Source organism: Polypterus senegalus, chromosome 2 (genome assembly GCF_016835505.1).
Source record: "Polypterus senegalus isolate Bchr_013 chromosome 2, ASM1683550v1, whole genome shotgun sequence".
NCBI lineage: Eukaryota > Metazoa > Chordata > Cladistia > Polypteriformes > Polypteridae > Polypterus > Polypterus senegalus.
This window is the reverse complement of record NC_053155.1, coordinates 319,319,481-319,344,780: the sequence shown is the minus strand read 5'-3', so window position 1 is coordinate 319,344,780 and position 25,300 is coordinate 319,319,481. Positions and strand designations below refer to the sequence as shown.

General features: G+C 45.2%; 1 protein-coding gene across 10 annotated transcripts in view; it reads left to right on the top strand.

The window, feature by feature from the left end:
• The window catches only part of stxbp5l (syntaxin binding protein 5-like), a 565,552-nt gene that overhangs the window by 229,969 nt on the left and 310,283 nt on the right, over positions 1–25,300 (top strand). For all 10 annotated transcript variants that reach the window (XM_039745949.1, XM_039745947.1, XM_039745945.1 and 7 more), the window contains exon 4: positions 1,937–2,037. In XM_039745949.1, the coding sequence (XP_039601883.1) occupies positions 1,937–2,037 (101 nt within the window). The remainder of the gene's footprint in view (positions 1–1,936; positions 2,038–25,300) is intronic.

The window sequence follows — 25,300 nt, the reverse complement described above, 5'->3', positions numbered from 1 at the left end:
TTTTAAGTTTTTTCTCTTGAAATTCTAAACAGACACTCATTTGAAAATCTGAGGTTATGATTTGGAATATAAGATGTCAGACATTCCAGTATATGAGATGGAGCAGATTTTTGAAGGCTTTGTTAACCATAAGCAGTGTTTTAAAATCAATTCTGAATGACACAGGTAACCAGTGCAGTGACGCTCAGACTGGGGTGATGTGCTCGGATTTTCTTTTCCTAGTTAGGATTCTAGCAGCTGATTCTATCTATCTATCTATCTATCTATCTATCTATCTATCTATCTATCTATCTATCTATCTATCTATCTAGCATAAGGCAGCAGGTTACAGAAGAGAAAAGAGCTTTGGTGTTAACTCTAGCTGACAAAACAAACGAAGACTTTCACTCGTCAGGACTGATCTCATCAAAAGACAAACCAGTGGAGACACCTGCTGTTTTATATAATGGGAGGACAGGAAGAGGCGGGGCTAATCTCCTTGCATTAGGAGCTTTCTGGAAGCTGTGGGGACAAAAGGAAACCGAGTTAGCAACAGCGCCCCCTCTCGCCCTGAAGGGTTACTGCTTACCTCCAATGAGCCAGCAAGGAACTCCTCAGACGCACAAGCATGACACCGTTTAAGGAGAGCAATGGAGCAATTCAGGGGAATGATGAAGAAATTCCAGATAACAAATCTTAAAAAAAACAATGAATTCAAAAGAAGTGAATTAGCAGTGGGCAGCTCGGTGGCATAGTGGGTGGCGCTGCTGCCTCGCAGTTAGAAGACCCGTCTGGGTTCGCTTCCTGGGTCCTCCCTGCGTGGAGTTTGCATGTTCTCCCTGTATCTGCGTGGGTTTCCTGGCGATTCTAAATTGTCCCTAGTGTGTGCCCTATGGTGGGCTGGCACCCTGCCCGGGGTTTGTTTCCTGCCTTGCACTCTGGGATTGGCTCCAGCAGACCCCTGTGACCCTGTAGTTAGGATATAGTGGGTTGGATTATGGATGGATGTAACAATGATTATAAAATTTTGCAATATAACATGATCAAAATATTACAGAAAAAGTTGTCATGAAAGTTATTTTACATTTATGAATACCACATTATATGTTTTCAAAACTGTATTTGATTTCAAATTACTTCATATTATATTAGTATTTTTTTTTAACAATTTCTTAGTGAGGGTGGCATGGTGGCGCAGTGGGTAGCACTGCTGCCTTACAGTAAGGAGACTCTTAAAGGTTCTCTTCCCAGGTCCACCCTGCGTGGAGTTTCCATGTTCTCCCCGTGTCTGCCTGGGTTTCCTCCCACAGTCCAAAGACATGCAGGTCAGGTGGATTGGTGATCCTAAATTGCCCCTAGTGTGTGCCTTGTGGTGGGCTGGTGCCCTACCTGGGGTTTGTTTCCTGCCTTGTGCCCTGTGTTGGCAGGGATTGGCTCCAGCAGACCCCCGTAACCCTGTGTTAGGATATAGCAGGTTGGATAATGGATGGATGAATGAATTAGCAGTATAACAGGTCACTAATTAAGAAGATGGTTAAAATGAAAACCTGCAGCCACTGCGGCCCTCCAGGACCGGAGTTGGTGCCCCCTGCTTTACAGCTTCTAGCAAACTAAGAGTAGCAGGTGACATGGATGACGTGTTTGTGTGTCTCCAGGTTTGGGGGTCTGTGCCCCTAATAATGATGATCACTTCTAGGTGTTGAACTGCTATCTTTGACTCTAATCACTCAAACTATTGTCACCTCATAGTCGTCCATCTTGGTCATTTGTCATTCGCAAAGCAGGGGCACCACCTCACCCTCTAAATGGGGTGCCAGTCCATCACAAGCTCCATTTTGGCCATTCGTGTTTTTTTCCAAAGCAGGCCCGAGTCTTTGAATGTCATAAAATGAGTAAAGTGAACGGCGCCAATGGCGGGATCTCAATGTGTCGTCTTCTTTGCTCTGTTTCTCTTCAGGGGGCCCTTGTTACCGCCTGCGCTGACGACACTCTTCACCTTTGGAACCTTCGACAAAAGCGCCCTGCAGTCCTGCATTCACTCAAATTCAACAGAGAGCGGTAAGTGGCATCTGGCTGGCTGAATGCGTCACCGAAGGAGGGACTCGCCGCCATTCAGGTGAAAGTGTTGGATTTGTGTAAAGACACCGGGGGGCGCCGGCACGCTGCCTTTAGAAGAAGTGAGCGAGCGATTCCAAAGGAAAGGTTAATGGAGAAATGGGCACCAATATGGGCATCGACCCTCGACCTGTAATGTCATTTGGAAAGTTTGAAAGCAAAGGCTGTGGGAGGACAAATTGTTAGAGAAAACCAAAGGGTGCTGGAGCTGGAGATGGAAGAACTAAAAAGAAAAGAAGTAATAGAATTAAAAATAAGTGAGCCAAGAAAAGTCCAAATTCAAAGGCATAACTTGAAAATAGAAAAGGATGGGGATAAAATGAGACTAGCAGGACAAAAGGCTCCTTACAAGTATAAGAACCCCAAACTACGAGGTCCACTATGCGGTCCAACGATGAAACACACAGCGTCTCTCTCATAAGACGTGTCACCTTTGTGTGACGCTGGTCAGACGTCCAAGGTGGCGTGTGAACGGTGTGCCCGTCTGGGGGCAGCGATTACAAATGAAAACCAGCCTGGCATTCCCACACGGGTCTGATCCAAATATGTAGGCCTCACCGCTCCATGGCAGCCTCGCCCCAAACTCAAGAGGCAGCCTCCCAGTGGGGCAAATACCCATAAAGGGAGGATAGTGGCACACAAAAACATTAAAGATTAGGAAAGATTCCTTGGGCGCCTTTTGAAAAGATTTGGGTGTACCCCGGAGTCCTGGCTGACGGTCCCAACTGACCCCCTAATCCTCCCCTGTCTGTCTCTCTCTCTCACCCCTTTCACCAGCTAACGTGTGGCACAAGAATGGCTGCCATCACAGGTGAAGGCTACACATTGGTGGGGCTGAGGTGGCTCCCCAGTATAGCTAGGACTACATACATGTAATTAAATAATAATTAGAATTCTTGAAGTTCTGTGAATGTTTAAAGATTCATTTAAAATGCAAAGTTATACAAAGGAGAAAAAGCCAAACAAGTCCAAGACAAGGCCAATAAGTGAACCTTTAATTGAGCGGCGGGAGAGGAACGGGAGAGGAACGTCCAAAAACTGGCAAGTGGTCAAAACCTGGAAAGATCACAAAATGTCAGGTGAGAACTCAGAAACGAGGACTGACTCAGATGGCACAAAGTGATAGCAAAGGTCGATGATCAAGAGAGTCAATATGCGCAGCAAGTTTACTGTAACATAAACCTAAAAAGAGGTTTATCTGCAGCTGGCATGGAAAATGATTGCCCTGGAAGACATTTCATGGCAACACAATGCAAGCAGGGTCAAAGCCTTTAAAGATGTACCCATGACAGATATGCAATCTCTGCACGTGGGCAAACAAACACAACCCGAAATAGCATTCAATATGGCCCCATAATAATAAATGATTCCAAATATCAACACAGAAGACCCAGACAGTTAGCCCAAAGTAAGAAGACAGGGCCTCTGCTCCACCTTAAATAGCACTGAGGGCGGGGCCTCAGCTCCACCTTAAATAGCACTGGGGCAGTGCTTCAGCTCCACCTTAAATAGCACTGGGGCGGCGCCTCAGCTCCACCTTAAATAGCACTGAGGCGGGGCCTCAGCTCCACTTTAAATAGCACTTGGGCCTCAGCTCCACCTAGCAGCTCAGCTCCATGAGGCGGGGCCTCATCTACACTTTAAATAGCACTGGGGTGGGGCCTCAGCTCCACCTTAAATAGCACTGGGGCGGGGCCTCAGCTCCACCTTAAATAGCACTGGGGCGGGGCCTCAGCTCCACCTTAAATAGCACTGAGGCTCCGCCCCTTGAATCATTCTAAACAGCACAGACAGTCAGACAGCCTTATTCAAGGAGCAGCGAAACTAAATGACTAAAAAATAAATAAAAAAGACCAAATTCATAACAGCCAAAAACAATAAGGAAAAAGAAAAGACAAGGACAGAGCCCTGGTTGAATTGGAAAAAATTCTTTAATAAGTGAATATGCAATATCAAGTTACAGTGAATCGAAGGTTGAAACAACAATTCAAAATGTAATAATAATAATAATAATAATAATAATAATAATATTTAAAGCACCCATCCCATGGACCCAAATAGTACAAATTAATCAAGGAGGAGAGAAGGCACATCAGCACCCTTACGAAAATGAAATACATTCAAAAAAAAAATATATAAATATATATTTATATATTATATATATAAATTTATATATATATATATACTGTATATATACTAGCTGTCCCCTGTGGCTCCACCCATGTACTAGTGAAACAGGACAAACTTTACAAAAGCAATAATAAAAAAAAATGTAATTCTGGCCAAGCAAAACATGTTCCAACATCAAACATTGTCACTGTATCTGATCGTGCTCAGCTCTGATGGGAGAGCACCCCCTCTGTGGCAATCAGCAGCTACCCTCTGAAACACTCGTAGCTCTGATCTCTCTCTCTCAAAAACGTCAGATGTTACTCCTTAACAATCTGTAGATGATGATGTCTGCTAAACAAACAGGTATCACTAGCTAAGTGGAGGCGAGGTGCACTCCAACACGTGGCGAGAGGTACAGCGACAAGAATGGAGGCTGACACGTGAGTGAGGAGGACCCCACCCAGCTCATGAGGCCCCGCCCACTCCCCCCTCCAGCTCCTGAGGCCCCGCCCATTTCCCCTCCCCTTGGCCCACTGCCTCCCAATCTCTCTGTCAGCACTTATATATCGCCTTTCATATCTGTCTATCTATCTATTATATAGTGCCTTTCACATCTATCTATCTATCTATCTATCTATCTATCTATCTATCTATCTATCTATCTATCTATCTATCTATCGCCTCCTAGTGGCTCAGGTATTGCCCTCTAAAGCACAAGCCAAGGCAAGCATTGTGCCCTCCAGTGGCTAAGACATTGTGCTAAAAGCCTAGCTGGTGGCAGGTGCTTTGACCCTGAGTGGGCAGGATGTTGGACTGAAGACGACCTGCCAGGCGTTGTGGTCCGGTGACCCCAAGCCAGAAGTTTGCTAGTTGTGTTGATGGGACTGGCCTGTCTATGTGCCACTAGTGAAACACTCCTGAAACCTGATTGTGAAAGTGCCCTCAGATGTTGTCCATTAGGGTAAGGCGCCATATAAAAGAGTCAGTGGTTGTTGATGTAAACTGCCTCCCCCCCCCCCCACCTTTTCCATATCTGGCCCACCGTGTGACCCTTGGATGGGGGCTTCACCTGGCCAGTTCTGTATGACGCACTCAGTAGCTGTCCTGATAAAATGAGTGGATATCCAAACATTTAATTTCTGTATTATGCATAAGGGGGTCAGCACTAAACAAAGGCCGCCACAATGGTTATTCTGCAGCAGTGCCACAGGTTCACTTCAAGGGTCCTCCCTCAGACTCCTCTGCTGCTTCTGCGTAATCCTCTTCAGGCTCATCCACTCTTCACCTCCTCTGACAAGGGCTTTTAAAGTTTGACAGACTGATGCCCTCCATGTTGCCATTCTCGGCTTCTGCCCATTTTGCCAGTTTTAAGATTGCCATGCCACTTCTTCCATGACTTGGTGCTGTAAACCCCCTTACTTAGCCACATATGTCACTGTGTTGATCTCACACAGTGATATCTTGGTGACATCTCATAACGGATCACAAAATGCCACATGTGGGTTGATGGTAGGAAAAGCAAGAGACAAATCTGACGTTACTGAGTGTTCAGCTTTGAGGGCCGCCAACCAAACGTTGTGTTCAGTGTTCAGTTTAATGCTTCTTGTTTTATCAAATATTTTGAAGTTTTTAGGAAATACTTGCAATTTGTGAAATTGCAGTGGCACGGTGAAGCAGAACTGGGCTACAGCTAAGGATGGGACAAAGGGAAATCTGAAACTAAGGGGTCTAAACCCACCCAAATCCAACTATAGTCTCTGTGCAGGACATTAACTTGGTGTTTAATAAAATTACACCACCATTGGTCATTTACCTGGGATTAAAGGAACCTTTCAGTTGTCACACTAAATGTGGTCCTCAGCTGCACATCTATTGGCCATGCAAGGAAAATCGTTGACTCATCTTGCTACTCTCTTTCTCCCTACACTCAGCTACGCCCCTTCTAGAAGATTCCTCCCTGGCCACACCCATTTCAGCAAAGATTAAACTTCATCTTGCTACAACCTCTTTGCCCACACTTGTTCCTCCGCCCCCAGGCTACACCCCTTCTAGAAGATTCTGCATGGCAACAGCCACCTTCTCCAGAGTTAAATTTCATCTTACTACACCTTTCAACTGAAGCACATTGGCCGCCCACAGCCACGCCCCTTCCAAATAAATAAACTAATTAAAGCAATCGGCAAAACCACAATAGGAAAATCAAATTCATGAATCTTCTTCTTTCTGCGGCTCCTATTAGGGGTCGTCACAGTGGATGATCTTCTTCCATATCTTTCTTTCCTCTGCATCTTGTTCTGTCACACCCATCACCTGCAAGTCCTCTCTCGCCACATCCATAAACCTTCTCTTAGGCCTTCCTCTTCTCCTCTTCCCTGGCAGCTCTATCCTTAGCACCCTTCTCCCAGTATACCCAGTATCTCTCCTCTGCTCATGTCCAAACCAACACAATCATCCCTCTCTGACTTTGTCTCCAAACCGTTCAACTTGAGCTGAACCTCTAATGTTCTCATTTCTAATCCTGTCCATCCTCGTCACACCCAATGCCAATCTTAGCATCTTTAACTCTGCCACCTCCAGCTCTGTCTCCTGTGCCATCGTCTCCTGCCCATATAACATAGCTGGTCTCACTACCATCCTCTAGACCTTCCCTTTCACTCTTGCTGGTGTCACCAATTACTCTTGTCACTCTTCTCCACTCACTCCATCCTGCCTGCACTCTCTTCTTCACTTCTCTTCCACACTCCCCATTACTCTGTACTGTTGATCCCAAATATTTAAACTCATCCACCTTCGCCAACTCTACTCTCCTCATTCTCACCATTCCACTGACCTCCCTCTCATTTACACACATGTATTCTGTTTTGGTGGTCCGTCCTACTGACCTTCATTCCTCTCCTTTCATATCTCCATCTCTCCAGGGTCTCCTCAACCTGCTCCCTACTCTCATTACAAATCACAATGTCATCAACAAACATCACAGTCCATGGAGATCTAATCTCATCTGTCAACCTGTCCATCACCATTGCCAATAAGAAAGGGCTCAGAGCTGATCCCTGATGTAATCCCACCTCCGTCACTCCTACCACAAACCTCACCACGGTCACTCTCCCCTCGTTCATATCCTGTACAACTCTTACGTACTTCTCTGCCACTCCCGACTTCCTCATTCAATACCACAGCTCCTCTCGAGCCCCCCCTGTCATTTGCTTTCTCCAGGTCCACAAAGACACAATGCAACTCCTCCTGGCCTTCTCTAAACTTCTCCATCAACATCCTCAGAGCAAACATCACATCTGTGGTGCTCTTTCTTGGCATGAAATCAAATTCCTGAATATTCCGACCTTTTTCTGACTCCTAATGCAAAGGCACACCCAAAAAGCTGCATCTTCAATCCAAAACACAGACACCAGGACCTGTCCACTACCTTTTTTAATAAGTGGGACAAGACAACTCAAACTGCCACATGGCGACCGCATCACTTAAACAGCAATGGAAATAAAAACTGGAAACGACACATGCAGCCAAAAAAGGAGCACAAAATGGCATCGTGAGAAGAACAAGGCTCATTCAGGACCATGGACAGCAACTGAAGGGCTAAAACGGAATTAGCTGAGCTTTGAACATTTAAATAAGTCGAGCTTAAAAGGTGATATGATTGTAGTGTTTATAATGATTAAAGGAATCAGTAGTTACAGGATAATGATAATAATGATATATTTTATTTATATAGCGCCTTTCCCATGCTCAAGGCGCTTATGTTGAATTGGCCCAAAAATTTCAGATGGCTACCAGCTCAGGCAGGCATAATGTACACCCGTAGCCAAAAGTGTTGAGAATGACCCAAGAGTTGTTTTTCACAAAGTGTGCTGCTTCACTGATTTTAGATCTTTGTGTCCGATGTTTCTGTGGGATACTGAAGTAGAATTACAAGCAGTTCAGAAGTTTCAAAGGCTTTTATTGACAATTCCATGAAGTTTAAGGAAAGAGTCGATATTTGTAGTGTTGTCCTTTCTTTCTTTTTCACGACCTCTGCAATTCCCTCTGGCAGGCTGTCTGTCAATCAACTTCTGGGTCCAATCCTAAGTTATGGCAGCTGCCCATTCTTGCATAATCAATGCTTGAATCTGTCAGAATTTTGGATTTTTTTGTTTGCCCACCCGCCTCTTGAGGATTCTCAATGGGATTAAAGTCTGGGGAGTGTCCCGGCTGTGGACCCCAAATTTCAATGTTTTGTTCCCACTTAGTTCTCACTTGTGCTTTATGGCCTGCTGCTCCATCATTGTTGGTCACCAAACTGTTTTTGGATGGTTGTTAGAAGTTGCTTTCGGAGGATGTTTTGGTCTCATTTTTTTTATTCCTGGCTCAGGATCAGGGTTGGCACCATCAGTGCAGAGCTTTTTCAGGAATGGCAGCAGACAGGTCCGAGTGAGGTGAAGACTTTTGGAGGATGGGCAGCAAAGAAGCCAAGAAAAACATCAGGGACAGACTGATAGTCTGGGATTGGACTGCTGGGGGAAAGTCATTGTCTCTGATGAATTCCCTTTCTGATTGTTTGGGACATCTGGAAAAAAGAAAAGGTGAGCGGTGCTACCATCAGTAAAGCATCCTGAGACCATTCATATCAGTCAAGGCAGGGGGCTCATTCACAATTTGGCCTAAGAGCACAGCCATGAATAAAGAATGGGACTAAAACATCCTGTGAGAGCAACTTCTGCCAACCATCCAAGAACAGTTTGGTGACCAACAATAATGGAGCACTGGACCATAAGGCCAAAGTGAGAACTCGGGGAACAAAACATCTGCATTTGGGGTCCATGGCCAGGAAACTCCCCAGACGTTAATCCCATTGAGAACTTGTGGTCAGTCCTCAAGTGGCGGGTGGACAAACAAAAACCCACCAATTCTGACAAACTCCAAGCATTGGTTCTGTAAGAATGGGTGGTTGCCATCAGTCAGGATTGGGCCTAGAAGTTGATTGACAGACAACAACAACAACATGTATTTCTGTCGCACATTTTCATACAAATAATGTCGCTCAAAGTGCTTTACATGATGAAGAAAGAGAAATAAAAGACAAAGTAAGAATTAGAATAAGATAACACTAATTAACATAGAATAAGGGAGGACAGAAAAAACAAAACAAAAAAAACTCCAGACGGCTGGAGAAAAAAAAAATAAAATCTGCAGGGGGTCCGAGACCACGAGACCACCCAGCCCCCTCTGGGCATTCTACCTAACGTAAATGACCTCAATCAGTCCTCTTTGTATTTAGGGCTCTCATGGAAGGACTTGATGATGATGGTCACGTGGACTTCTGGCTTTTAATCCATCAATGTAGGACATCACGGTGCTTTGATTAGGTGGTGATGGCGCAGATCGTCACCACAGAAAACTGGGAAAAGAAACAGAAGATAGAGTAGGGGTCAGTATGGATTTTAGAGCCACCATGAATAGCTGTGATAATTAATTGAATATACAGAGTATCAGGATTAAATTAAAATGAAGTTACGAGAAGGCCATGTTACAGTAATGAGTTTTCAGCAGTTTTTTAAAGTGCCCCACCGTATCAGCCTGGCAAATTCCTATTGACAGGCTATTCCAGATTTGAGGTTCATAACAGACGAAGGCCGCCTGCCCGCCTGCCCGCCTCACCACTTCTTTTAAGTTTTGCTCTTGGAATTCTAAGCAGACACTCACTTGAAGATCTAAGGTTACGATTTGGAATATAAGGTGTCAGATATTCTGACATATAAGATGGAGCCTGCCAAGGTGAATTGCAGAGTTCTTAAAAAAGAAAGAAGGACCAACACTGCAAATATGGACTCTTTGCATAAACTTCATGTCACTGTCAATAAAAGCCTTTGAAACTTCTGAACTGCTCGTAATTCTGCTTCAGTCTACCATAGAAACATCGGACAAAAAGATCTAAAAACACTGAAGGAGCAGACTTTGTGAACACCAACACTTGGGTCCTTCTCAGAACGTCTGGCCACGACTGTAATGTAATGTAAGCATCAATTATTACATGTAGGAAATCAGAAGGACAGCAAGAGCCGCACGTCTCACCATAATTTTTGTTTTATAATGCAATTCTTTCCCCACTTATAGGCCACATTGCTTAACATTAATGATATTTTACAGTCCTTCATCTTAGGCACTAGGAGGCCACACTGCTTATTATGGTTTATGCGTTACATCCACTAAGAGGTGCCACCACTCGCCAATAGCTACGTTTTACACTTTGTGAATTCATCTTCTATGTGTCCATGTTGTTTTCTGTTGGGGGGCATGCTTTGTTATTATCTTTTCTTTACAGTCTTTTGCCACTAGGGGGCACATCACAGCAGGTACATTCCGCAGTCCTTTATCTTGGCTTGTTGTATTTTATACTCCATTATCAGTTGTCATGTGTTTACAGATCCTTGTATCTGCCAGTTGGGGTCCACGCTACTTGTCATGATCTGTCCTTTTAAGTTTTTTATCTCACCCACTTGGGAGCTAACCACTTTGCATGATTTGTCCTTTACAGTACATCCAATGCCTTGGCCACTAGGGGGCCACACTACTCACCTTTAGCCATGTTTTACAGTCCTTCACTTTCAGCACAAGGGGGCAAACTACTTGTTTTATTTAACCCATCAAACCCTTAGCCACTTGAAGTGTTTTACAATTCCTTATGTTAGCCAGCAGGGGGCAGTCTACTTCTCATGATCTTTCCTTTTCTGTCCTTCACCATCGCCAATGGGGCACTCATTACTTGGGGTCGCACAACCTGTCATGATCTGTCCGTCCTTTACAGACCTTTATCTGTTTTACTGGGGGGTACACCTACTGTCAGAGTGTGTCCTTTACAGTGCAGTGCCATAGTCACTAGGGGGACACACCACTCACCACTCACTTTTGCATCAAAGGGGACAAAACTCAGTGTTTTACAGTTGCTTATGATAGCCAGTAGGGGGCCACACAACCCATCAGGATCCATCTTGTCTTTTGCAGGTCTTTATCTTTTTCACTGGGGCTGGTGGTATTAGGGTTGTGGGACACACCATTTGTCACAATGTGTCCTTTACAGTGCCATGCTTTAGTGTCACATCACTTACTATTGAAAACATTTTACAGTCCTTCACTTTCGCCACTAGGGGGTGGACTGCTCCTTTTATTTTGCCCTTCATCACTTGAGCCACTAGCTGTGTTTTACAGTTCCTTATCTTAGACAGTAGGGGGCCACGTTACTTGCCACTCGCCGCTAGGTGGCACACAGCCTGCCATGATCCATCTGTCCTTTACAGTTCTGGATATTTTTCATTGGGCATGAGGTGTCACACAGACAATCATGACGTGTCCTTTATAGTGCAATGCGTGGACACATCGCTTACCTTTAATAGTATTTTACATTCCTTCACTTTCACCACTAGGAGGCAAACTTCTACTTTTATTTTACCCTTCATCTCCTTTGCCATTGCTAGTTTTTTACAGTTGCTTATCTTAGCCAGCAGGGGGTCACAGACCCTGTCATCCTCTGTCTGTCTTTTGCAGGTCTTTACTTTCTTCACTGGGGTGTTGTGGGGCACACCAATCATCACAATGTGTCCTTTGTAGTGCAATGCCTTAGCCACTAGGGGGCCACATCCCTCGCTATTACACTTCTTCACTTTTGCCACTAGGGGGCCAAACTGCTACTCTTACTTCACATTTTGTCACCTTTGTCCCTCTCAGTGTTTTACAGTTGCTTATGTTAGCCAGTAGGGGGCCACACAACCCATCAGAATCCTTCTGCCTTTTGCTGGTCTTTATCTCCTTGGGGTTGGCACGCCAGATGTCACAATGTGTCCTTTACAATGAAATGCTTTAGCCACAAGTGTCACATCACTTGCCATTACTGATATTTTACAGTCCTTCACTTTTGCCACTGTGGGGGTGGGCAGACTGCTCCTTTAATTTCACCCCCTCATCCCGTGAGACCCCAGTAATGTTGTGCAGTTTCTTGTCTTCTCCAGTAGGGGGCCATACTGCCGGTCAGCTTTTGCCCATTTTTTTTATCATTTATTTATTTACAAAATTATTAGTAATGTATACTAAATAACAGAGACAGACCCTCACAGCCTCCCCCCAGGTGTTTTATTAAGTGCAGAGGTGTTAGCAAATCTAAAGGCCCGGCCCCAATGTGACGGCCTCAAAGGAAGGCAAGGTGCCAAGTGAATGAACGGCGTGCCCATATTAGCCATGCTGTGCCCGGTGGATGCGTCGCCTGTTTAACATTCATCTAGCCGAGCGCCCCAGCACACTGACATTGTGCTCAAGGATGTCACATAAATTACCGCGGGGAGCCGACTCATTTGCCAGTTGTTTTACAGCATTTGCCAGAATTAGCGGAGGCCACCAGACAATTTGTCGTACACTTCACCGAAAATAGCAGCTGGATGGGCTCTGCCCGGCGTAGTGAATTGCAACTCCTGATATTCAAGGCTTTATTTTTATTTTTCTTTAATTTTTGAAATGGATGTGATGATCACTTGGCTTCAGGCCGTGTGTGAGGGGGTCCGCGTGTCTTATCTCTCCACGTCAGCCTTCTGTGATACCGATGAGAGACCACTATTTGCTCACGCGCGGGGCCGCCCGTCACTCTACAAGGACGGAGGAGCACAAAGCAGGCGCCATCGGCTCATCTCCCACGTGGTCTCGTCTCTCCAGCTCACCTTCATTCATTGATATTTGCTGGTTTGGCGGCCATGACACCTTCATCCATGGCGACTCCCAGCACCGGAGGTACAACTTGCTGCTTTTCATTTCTTTTTGTCATTTTGTTTTTCCAATTGTAACCCCACCCCCTGCCCCTGCTCGGGGTCACACCGTGCCATTCCGGCACCTCCTGTCACCACCAGCACCCCGGGTTCAAATCCCACCACCAGCTATTCTTTCACATTCTTCCTACGTCTTTCTCAGTTTTCCTCCATGTCACAGGGGGCAGATTCCTCTCTGTCATTTCAGGGACCACTGAGTCAGTAAGCAGCAGCTTATCTGGGCCCCCTTGCCTGCAAAGTATATGTATGAACTGTATGTGTATACTTAAATATAATTCTGTTATACCAGCAGAATGATCATTGGACAATTCTCCCAATAGCCCCACCCAGAAATTACTTAAGGACCCGCCCATGTCTCTTTCATGTCCTCACTCTTACCGGGGGTCTTTAATATTTAAAATATTCCTCCTTCTGTCTCTTCTCAGCCTCGCTGTCCCCAAACCCCACCCCTCTGACTATATTTGCCCCACCCATGCGTGAATCACAGGACACGCTTCCAAATAACACGCCCATAAAAAATGGGAAAGGCCACACCCCTCTCAGTTTCATGTCCTCACACAGACCACAAGCCAGGAAAAATATAATAAAAATAAAATATATTTATTTGGACTGTATATTTATTTATTCAGTTCTTTCAAATAATGTCAGATATTCCTTTATCTCTCTCAGCCCAACTGTGCTGACTCAGTCAATGGTAGTTGGACAACTCCCCACGTGGCCCCACCCAGAAATCACTTAAGGTCCCACCTCTCTCAAACCATTGGCCTTCAAGTCAGTAGGCCACCTACATTTATTTACTTATTTAAAATAGTTTAACATTTTTCTCCCTCTCTCTCTCTCTCTCTTGCAGCCTCCCTGTCCTCAACCCCATCTCCTCCCCCTACACTTGCCCCACCCCTTAGCGTCGAAAGGATAAGCCCCTCCCCAAACTGGCCCCCACAAATCACTCCCAGCACTGCCCCTCCCCATTTCATGTCCAAATAGAAAACTTCTTGTCAGTAAGGAGCAGTGCAGTCGGGACCCTTCCATGGAATAATATAAACTTATTTATTCTAAGAGAGGTGGGCTTTCTTTTGCCACGTGACAAATCTGCATTTTTATTTTTGTTGTTCATTTAGATTATTAAAATGAATACTCCATGTCTGTTTTGGGTCCATGTTATTTCTTCACGTCCATCCCCTTTACCTGTCGGCTTTGTTTGCATGAAGATATTTGGTTTGCCTGTTCAAATACTTTCCATGGGGTGCACTTACTTTTTCACAGGACTATATATTTTAATGTGGTTTTTGTTTTTTACTTAATCAAAATATTCCTCCATATCTCCTTACCCAATCCAATCCCTTCATACAGAATTTTCCAAAAGCCCCCACCCCCATGTCTTCACCCAAACTGGGGGTCCTTCGAAACAGTAAACAGCAGCCCATGTGCACCCCCCCCCCTTGAATTTTAATATTTGCGTGGTCCTGTGTGACTGAATGACTCTAAAGTCGTGGAAACCACCGGCTTGCAGATATGCCTTCATAAAATCCCTGGGGGAGAGAGTGAGCGTGGAAAGGCGCTATATAAAAGTTTAAGTCCAGAGGTTCATTCCTGCCTTACTGACTTCACTTCATCTTCTTCTTCTCCACTTCTGGACACAGACGTCTTTGTGAAATGCATGTGGGACACGATGGGGAGGCGCTATATACAATAAGGAGGCTGCCCATGCACTGCCCATTTTATCGCTGGTGGTGTCACACTGAGTGGCTCATGTAAAGTCATCTGTCCCTAAATTCTGGAAAAACAGTCTGTGCCGTGGCTGTAGACTTTAGAAGTGTCTTGAGATGATGGTGGATGTCCAACATATAAAGACGCTATTTAACATAATTGTTCGTTCAGGTTAAGTACAGCCAGGTGAGGTGGTCTGACTATCTGATGTGGACTTTCTTATCTAAGACCTTCTTGGGGATGCTTGGGCGGCTTCTGCAGGTCAAGTGACGTCTGGTCAGTCCGATGTGACCCCTGGCTATGGACGGATGGCGCAACCTCTGCTTTTTCATTGATGTGACCGTCACTCCTCCTTCTGCTCCTCCTCCTCTTCATTCCAGTAGGATTAGAGTTAAGCTTCAGATGTCAAAGAATGTCAGACTGCTAAAATGAAAAGTTCTTCCTTTAATGAATTCCAGCTGAGCGCCCCTCCGGGTCCGCGCCAGGCGCTGAATCACTTAAAGACTCGAGATTTCCTCTCCGCTGTATTTTTGGTATTCGAATGGCAGTCATGATCTGCTTAGTCATCGAGTTCTCTCTCTGTGGGGTCTGAAGGACTTCCAGCTCCATCGTACTCCATTGAAATGAATCACGTAGGAGGAACCGAGCGCTGATTGCACCCACCAGCCTTACTCCTAATCCCTTATGCAGGCTCAAAAGAAAAACGAGAAGGCGAGCAGAACGCTTCAGTAAACTGGAGCCGACCCTATGGGATCTGACTGGGGGGCTTCATTGAGTCTCGTATTAATTCATCAGTGGGTGTTTTCAGGTGGACCTTCTGTACCGAGCGCTTCATCGCACACCGAGCGTGCAGCAAACGCTGTCCTGGAATCGATCGCCGCTCGTCCATTCCAGCGCGTTCAACGTATTCAGGCGCCTTAAGCCACCGACGGGCAGTTAAGATGTGGGGCCGCCATCGGCGGGGACAGGGACAGGGGACGGGCTGGCGGACACAAGGCGGCATGACAAGCTGAAGAAAGCAGAAGAGCAAGCGAGGAAATGCCGGCATGACGGAACATTCACGCGCCGCCGGGAAGTTTGCTTAGCTCGGGTGAAAGTGGGAGAAGTTCAGAAAGCTGAGGCCGCAGTCACAATGCTGTTTAGTTCGGCTTTGTTACAATGAGTCCTATTTAAATATAATGACATGTATTAGAGATGTACACAAAATATGATTAATTAATAGCATTTTAAAAAACAATGACGCTGAAATTCAGATTATAGACAGTGGGGTCCACCTGAAGTCCTGAGCTGGACATGGAGGCTCTCAGCGAAATGGAGCCCACAGTTCATAAACCTGAAGGACCAGATGGAGATCTGAAGTCTCAGTTGTGGGCTGCGTCTGAATCTGATTAATATTTAATACTGTGGAAAATATCACTTAATGTACACTTAATAATAACATTGAATTAAATGCATTAAGGACAAAAATGCATTCCGACATTAACGATTTCTATCTATTATATAGCGCCTTTCATCTATCTATCTATCTATCTATCTATCTATCTATCTATCTATCTATCTATCTATCTATCTATTGCTCCTTTCATATTTATCTATCTATCTATCTATCTATCTATCTATCTATCTATCTATCTATCTATCTATCTATCTATCTATCTATCTATCCAAAATGCTTTACACAGACCGTAGACGAGCCACTTTCCACCTGCACCGATGTGATGGCAGCCATTCCTGCACCAGTGTGCTCAGAGATAGTTAACCAGTTAAGCACAGGGACTGATTAGGGGTCAGAATTGACGTAGTGTGCATTTTAACCAGGATACCAGGAGCCCCCCATTCCCTTGACTCTTTTTAACATTTGCCCAGGTATCTTTTATGGCCACAGAGCATTAGGACCTCATCTTCACGTCTCATTATTTTCACAGCTCGGTGCCCCCATCACTGCACTTGGGGGCATTGATGTCCACATTCAGACCACAGGGTTAGTGCCCCCTGCTGGCCTCACCCCCAGCTTTTCCTTGATGGTCTCCCATCCAAGTGCTGGCTGGGCGTGAGTAGGCTTAGCTGCAGGTGGGTGACCTGTTGTGATTTGCGGGTGACATGGCTGCTGACGGGCAGACAGACAGACAGAGCGGGCCATTTATGCAGTTGGCTGACAGAGATCCATGACAGATGCCATAATGACAGAGAACAGAGAGACAGATACTTAATGTAAAGCACTATTTACTTTATTTAAATGCACATGAAAGGCACACTACAACTTATACATCACTGCAAGGACAGATGTGAAGGGTGGATCAGTAGACATGAAGGGCACTATATGGCGGTGGCAGAGCTTTACCAATCACTCCACTTACTTAACGTGCAAATCATAATTAGTCCTCAGGTAGATGAACGGACACCCCTCTTCCTAATCGAGAGGTCCGCTACGACACCTCAGAGTTGATGAGTTTCTGCCTGCTGCCCCCCACCCCTTCAGGCTGACGATGCCCACCTTGACCCCGTCTGATTTGCCGTCTCCTTGGCCTCCGCTGCGTCTCCCTGCCTCTGCACATTCCAGCAGAACACAATGGCATCCCTTTTGATTACTAATTATCATCTTGTTTGACGACGCTCATCAAATTGTCTGAAGCAAATCAAGCAGGAAGTACGTGAAGGTCACGCCGCACCCCTTGTCCTCGCTTTGTTCCCCGCTGATATTACAATTATGCAAATGACATGCAAATGAGCGCCAGTTGCTTGTTGCCACTCTGCACGTTGGCTTCTTCTTCTTCTTTTTATTTTGGCATTTGATCGATGATCTTCGCCTTGTTTGGCTGTGCCCCTCACTAACAGTTGTGCCATTCGAATTACGTGGCAGGCTGCTTGGCACCTGGCCGTGAATGGCGCTACATACCTTGGAAGACAACAAGCAGCTGCCTACTCTTTGGGTGCCATGCTGAATTTCCTTTCACTTACGGGTCATGTTATGTCCCCAGTAATTTGTGACATGCAGGTCAGTGCTGATTATGTGACACTTCATCTTTGTCATTGATGCTTCTCGTCACTCTGCTGTCCTCTGTTTTTATTTTTTCACAATACAACTGATTTTGCACGTTTTGTTTTAGTTTGATTTGTTATTTTGCCACACAGAAGTTGGCAAATAAAGAAACTTCAAAGGGCAGCGCAATGCTGCAGTTTTACTCGTTGCCACCTCATGGATTCCATTTTAGTCGTGGACTCCATCCCAAAAAGCGTGATGTTTAGGCAGATTACCTTCCTTAAGTGGTCTGGCATGAGCGATCATGCCCTGTGTTAGCCTGGCATCCCTTCTATGGCTGATGCCAGGCTTGTGCCTGATGTTTCCCTCTGCGATTCTCCAATGGGACTTATTAGCTTTACACAATGGATGGTTGGGTAGAAAGTGGAAATGACTGTACGCTGGCATCCCATCTGTGGGTTAGCTGTTGCTTTGTGCCCGATGCCACTGAAAGAGGCTCAGCTGCTCTGTGAAAGTGTAACACTGGACTGGCTGACCAATAAAATGGGTGGATGGACTGTCGTTGTGGAACGAGCAAATGTGTGGACCTGGGCTGGTAGGCAGCTGAATGAGTGTATGAGTGTACGCTGGCATCCCCTCCATGTCTGGTAGTCAGCGATGATGCCATGATGGGCTCCAGCCCCCTGCCCTCTTAAAATTGGATTTGTTTGGCTTTGAGAATAAATGAATGGAGGAATGGCTGTGTGTGGAGTGAACACGCTCTGGCGCTCCGTCCAGGATGGGTTTGTGTCCTTTGCCCGCTGACAAAGGGAAAGGCAGGACTTTAAAACGAATTAAGAAAATGGATGGATGGATGGGTTATTACCAGTATTGGTGTGCATGTGTGAGTGAGCGGGCATTGGCATATCATCCAGGGTCAGTTTTTGTCTGGTGCCCAGTCACACAAGGAAAGGCTCTGGCTAAACTTTACACTTGAAATAAACAAGTTAGAACATGAGAATAATTTGGACGAGGAGAGGCCATTCAGCCCGACGAAACTCACCAGTCCTGTCCATTGAATACTTCTAAAAAAACATCAAGTCGAGCTTTGAAAGTCCATAAAGTCCTCCTGCCCACCGGTCTACCTGGTCGCTTATTCCAAGTGTCTGCGGTTCTCTGTGTGGGGAAAAACTTCCTAATGTTTGTGCGAAATTTACAATGAACAAGATTCCAACTGTGTCCCCGTGTTCTTGATGAACTCATTTTAAAGTCACCGTCTCGATCCACTGGACTAACTCCTCTTCATCATGTTAATCACTTCAGTCAGGTCTCCTCTTCATCTCTCTAAAGGCTCAGCTCTTTTAATCTTCACTCATAACTCACCCCCTGTAGTCCTGAATCAAACCAGTCGCTCTTCTACTGGACCTTCTCTTGTGCTGCTATGTCTTTATGGAGACCCAAACTGCTCACAGGACTCCAGATGAGGCCTCACCAGTGTGTTATAAAGCTTGATCAGACCCTCCTGTGACTTGTACTGCACACATGAAGGCGCTATATAACCTGACAGTCTGTTAGCCTTCTTAATGGCTTCTCAACACTGTCTGGAAGTCTGGCAGTCGATAGTCCACTATGACTCCTAAATCCTTCTCAATTTTCCGACCGCCCATTGTGTATTCAAACCTCACATTTATACTTCTTATGTGTAATTCTATATATTTCTGACATTAAATTTCATCTGCCACAAATCTACCCAAGCCTGTCTGCTGTCCAAGTCCTTCTGTGATGATATAACGGATTCCAAATTATCTGCTAATCCACTGATCTTGGTATCATCTGCAAACTTCACCAGCTTGTTCTTTATATTCCTATCTAAATCATTTCTAGATATTAAAAGTAGCTGCGGCCCCTGCACTGCCCCCTGCTGGTCACCACTCTTAACATCGGCCAATTCTGATGAGGTCCCTCACCCCATCACCCTCTTCTTCCTGTGTCTGAGTAAATTCTGCACCCATCTACACACCACACCCTGATCTGCCACTTCTTGTAGTTTGATGCCCACCTCTCATGTGGCACCTTATCAAATGCTTTCTGAAAGTCCAAATCAATCATCTCATCTGGTTCTCTCTGGTCTTATCCTTTTGTTGTTTCCAGCCTGTTAGTAAAACACGACCTCCCTCTTCTGACCCCATGCTGACCGTCCTGTCCTTGCCAGGTGTTGCACAATCTTATCCCTAATGCAGATAGTCCCCGAGTTACGGCCATCTGACATACGACTTACAAACGGGGCCGCAGCTGCTCCTTCATCTGTCTGGGGGACGCGACGCAGGCGCCCCAGTAACTGCCACTCCGTCATCTTCGGCCTGGGGACGCTGCAAGTGGTGGCTGCACAGAGGCTGGAGGGGATGGAGGGGGGCAGTTTCTGTGCTCACGCAGTGTTGTGCCCCGCGGGCGGCTCCGTACCCCATTCATTCTCAGTGGGTGGCTGGGTGCACGGCAAGCGGTGACCCGCAGCTACCACTCGTGTGCAGGACGGAGGCTTGATGGGGCAGAAGGGGGGGGCATTTTGCTGCCTGCCCACCACGCTGCTGCAGCTACGGGTCCTAACTGGATGGAGGCAGGATGGGGCAGAGGGGGGCATTTCACTGCCCCGTCCACCACACAGCCTTGCAGTGTTCCCTTGAATGGCTGCCACCGTTTGTTCTCGGTGGGTGGCTGGTGATGCTGCAAGTGGTGACCCGGTTGTGGGTGAACGGAGGCCATTGAGGGTGAACGGGGCAGCAGGGGGGCAGCATTGTAGTGTTCCTCAGGTGGCTACCTGTTGAATGGGGACGGCGGTGGGCGATTCACTACCCGGCTTTGGCTGCACCCTCTTCACTCTCGGTGGGTGGACGCTGCAGGCAGCATACTGTAAGTGGAGGTGACTGTGAGGTGGGCGGGTGGTGAAGCGCCCCTCGTTGCCCCCAGTCATTCTCAATAGTAAGCCTGCTTGTACTGTTACGCACATAGCAGGAAGATGTCTCTTGTCAGTACACCAGACGTGTTGACGACGGGTGCCTTCCTGCTGTGGTAGCGTGGGCAGTGCTGTGCAGAAGAGCTCATCTTAATCTTTTGTCTTCACCCTTCAAGAATGTCTCTGAAACACAAATCTGATGGAAGTGCTGGTGAGACAGGAAAGAAGAGAAAAACCATCACCATGGAAAATAAAGTAGAAATAATCAAAAGGTGAGAGAGACGTGAAACTCCATCATTCATTGGCAGAGCACTTGGTTACAGTCGGTCAACAATAGCATTTATTTAAATAATGGACCTGTACCGACTTACATACAATTCAGCTTAAGGACAAACCTACAGTCCCTGTCTCGTACCTAACCCGAGGACTGTCTGTAATTCCTTCCATTAATTTTCCTGTGATGCCCGTTAAAATTACTGGCCTCTAGTTGCTCTGATCTGCACGGTCACCCTTTTTATATAACGGGATGACATTTGCCGTTTTCCAGCCCTTCACAATCTCCCCGTGCACAGTGACTTCTTAACAATATGTGTCAAAGGTTTCAATCTGCACTTGCTAGCCTCCTTAACATTAGAATTACCAGAACCTATAAAAAAACTTGTAGATCCGTCCCACCTTAAATCACTTTGCACCTCTCTATCAGTGTCTTTTGTCCTTTAAATGTGTTGATAAGCAGCAAGCAGCCTGCTATCACATTCCTCACCCCGCACAGTTTTCTCAGCTCAAGTCATTTCACCTGCGTGTCAGTTGCTTAGAGTTGTAAAGAGTGAGAAGTCAAGCAAAATGACAGCTTTTATAAAGACTATATCGTTATTTGGAACACATGCATTTCATGTGTGTTCCGTGTCTACAGCGATCTATGAAAACACAGAAACGCTTTTCATGCTTTAGTAATAATTGACAAAATGTAGACATGAAGTGTATAATGTGTGAAGCCTGAAGTCCAAATATCAAAGAAACTCTTTGACAAAAGGTACAAATATAACAGAACAAGTGCGCTTTTATTCAGAAATATAACTGCAGGAAAAGAACCCGCGTTAGGGTGCGACATCGACACACATTTACTACGACCGCTTCGGTGGCACAACGGTATCAGCTGCTGACTGGTAATCTAAACCTCACAGGTTCGATCCCGGATGAGTCCGTTTTGAGTAGTGAGCTGCTTGTATTCTTACTATTTTAGAATAAAAACTTACATTTGATTCCAGTCTGTAACAGCCGGTGTAAATGTATGATACTCGTGAAGGTTAGCTTTGTTTTTTTTCATTATTCAGTTTTATTCTCTCAGTCACGTTCACGATCCCACTTACCACTTACTTGCTGACTGGTAATCAAAACTTCACAGGTTCGACTCCAGACGAGTCTATTTTGAAAAGTGAGCTGCTCTTATTCTTACTATTTTAGAATTAAAACATCGTGAGACATGGACACGGACACCATCAGACAGACACCGCATCTTTATGTAAAGTTCTTTTATTTTTTCCTCCGTCACACGCACAACTCAGTCCCGCACAGTCCACTGGGCCTTCTTGCCCCAATCACCTTGATACCAGGACTCTCTCACTCTGTCCCTTGGACCACCTTTCCTCTGTCTCTCCGTGGGAGCCTTGTCCTGCTCCCACTCCCGACTGTAGGAATGTGGGCCCTTCTATTTTCACCCGGATGTGCTCCCAGGTGCTCCCTCTGACGTCACTTCCTGGTGTGGCGGAAGAGCACTTGGAAGCACTCCGGGCGTCCCTGGAGGGATTCTCCTCCATCTTCCCGGGTGTGACGGAAGTAAATTAATCCCGGGCCCTCTGAGACTCGGGGCCAATAGGCATAAGCCTCCTTATTCCTCTCCTGTGGTCCTCCTCTGTTCCAGGCCCCCTCGTGGCCCGGAGGACGTACATGCCACCTTCGGTCCTTCCAGGCGTCCTGGCCGGGTCGTAGCCCCAGCAACTCGCCACAACATACATTTGATTCCAGTCTGTAACAGCCGATGTAATTTATGATACTCGTAAAGGTTAGCTTTGTTTTTTTTTTTTAATTCAGTTTTATTCTCTCAGCCACGTTCATGATCCCACACTGCTGTTTTCACACAGACACGCTATAACAGAGGTGAACTCACCAACAACATTTATTTCTATAGCACATTTTCATACAAAAAGTAGCTCAAAGTGCTTTACATACCAAAAAAAAAGAAGAAAAATAAAAGACAATATAAGAAATTAAAATAAAAAAGAAAAGGAGTAAGGTGCAATGGCCAGGGTGGACAGAAAAAACAACAAAAAAAAAAAAACTCCAGACGGCTGGAGAAAAAAAAAAATCTGCAGGGGTTCCAGGCCACGAGACCACCCAGTCCCCTCTACCTAACATAAATGAAACAGTCCTCCTTGTAGTTAAGGTTCTCACGGAGTCACTTGTTGGTGTTGATGGTCATACAGACGTCTGGCTTTTAATCCATCCATCATTGTTGGAACATCACGGTGCTTTGAGTAGATGGTGGTGGCGCAAGTGGACAAGGAAACAGAAGAGAGAGTAGTGGTCAGTACAGATTTTAGAGCCACCATGAATAGTTAATATGATGAGTTGGAGATACAGAGTATCAGGTCAGATCATGATGACAGTTCTACATCGGAGCAAGAATGCACATCGCACTTTTGCCGTCGTTGTACTTTGTATATGTATGAAGCTCTGCAGTCTACTTGTGACTTTACGCTGTAGGAAGTAAGTAAATAAATAAAGGTAAACAGGTAAATAACATTCGATCTGGCTCTTAAATACAAAGTACAGCGACGTCAGCTTCCACCGTCAGCTATAGACTCTTCAGTACGCGAGCGACTCTCCACGCTAGTGTTTACATCTGGACGGTGTATGTGCCCCACAACATTAACATTTATATGTTACTTACATAAAAGCCAGATCGAAGGTTATTTACCTTGAGTTATTTACTTATCTTCCTACAGCGTAAAGTCACAAGTAGACTGCAGAGCTCCCTGTGTACAAATACAAAGTACAGCGATGGTAAAAGTACGACGTGCATTCTCGATCCGATGTAGAACCGTCAACATCATCTGAGTTCACGTCCGTTATAGCGCGTCTTTATGTGAAAACAGCAGTGTCAGATCAGGGGTAAGTGGGATCGTGAACGTGACTGAGAGAATAAAACTGAATAATAAAAAAAGACAAAGCTAACCTTTACAAGTATCATACATTTACACCGGCTGTTACAGACGAATCAAATGTACGTTTTTATTCTAAAATAGTAAGAATAAGAGCAGCTGACTTCTCAAAACGGACTCGTCGGGGATCGAACCTGTGAGGTTAAGATTACCAGTCAGCAGTTGATACCGTTGTGCCACCGAAGCAGTCGTAGTACATGTGTGTCGATGTCGCACCCTAACGCAGGTTACTCTTATTCGATGTTAATTAATGTTGACTTATTTTGTTTTCTTATTGTGTCTTTTATTTTTCTATTCTTTATTATGTAAAGCACTTTGAGCTACTGTTTGTATGAAAATGTGCTATAGAAATAAATGTTGTTGTTGTTGTTTTCCTGCAGTTATATTTTTGAATAAAAGCGCACTTGTTCTGTTATATGTTATATATATATATAGTGTTTCTTTGATGTTTGGACTTCAGGCTTCACACATTATACACTTCATGTCTACATTTTGTCAATTATTACTAAAACATGAAAAACGTTTCTGTTTTAACGATATGTTTACATAGATCGTTGTAGACACGGAACACACATGAAATGCAAGTGTTCCAAATAACGATATTGTATTTATAAAAGGTGTCATTTTGCTTGACTTCTCACTCTTTACAACTCTAAGCAACTGACATGCAGGTAAACAGACTTGAGCTGTTTAGTAGGCTGATAGTAGGATGCTTGCTGCTTATCGACACCTTTACAGGACAAAAGACACTGATGGAGAGGTGCGAAGTGATTTAAGGTGGGACGGATCTGCGAGTTTTTTCGTAGGCTCTGGTAATTCTAGTGTTAAGAACTCAAGGGTACATATTATCTGGCACTGGTGATGTGTTTGATTTCCACCATTTTAATCTGAGCAGCTCTTCTCTCTCTATGGTTTCTAAATCCCTCAGTAACTCCTTAATAGTCCCTGTTACCACTCTGAGGTTATCCACTTTCTCACTTGTGAACACCTCAGACAAAGGCGAGTTTAGATCATCCGCTACTTCATTGTCTGTATCTTTTAATCCCCCTTTATTATTCCTATTATTCCTTCACCTCCTCCTTGACTGATCTTTTACTACCAAACACTGAGAGAATCTCTTAGGGCAGGGGTCCTCAATCCCAGTCATGGAGAGGCGCAGTGGCTGCAGATTTTTGTTCTGACCTGGTTGCTTAATTAGAAAGCAATTCTTGCCAATAAAGCACTAACAAGCTATGAAATTAAATTAACTCTGCTATGTCAGGTCATTCTCATATCCTAGATTTTCTTTCCCTTTCTATCATGCAAATGATTTGAAGGCTAAAATGGACGAGTAATTCTCAGTCCTTCACTTTTTTCTCTTCATTTTTCTTCCAAGTATTTCATTAAACCCAATAGTGCAGATAAATACACACAGGTGTAAATGTAAAGAAGCTAAATGGAGAAATGCTGCTCTCTC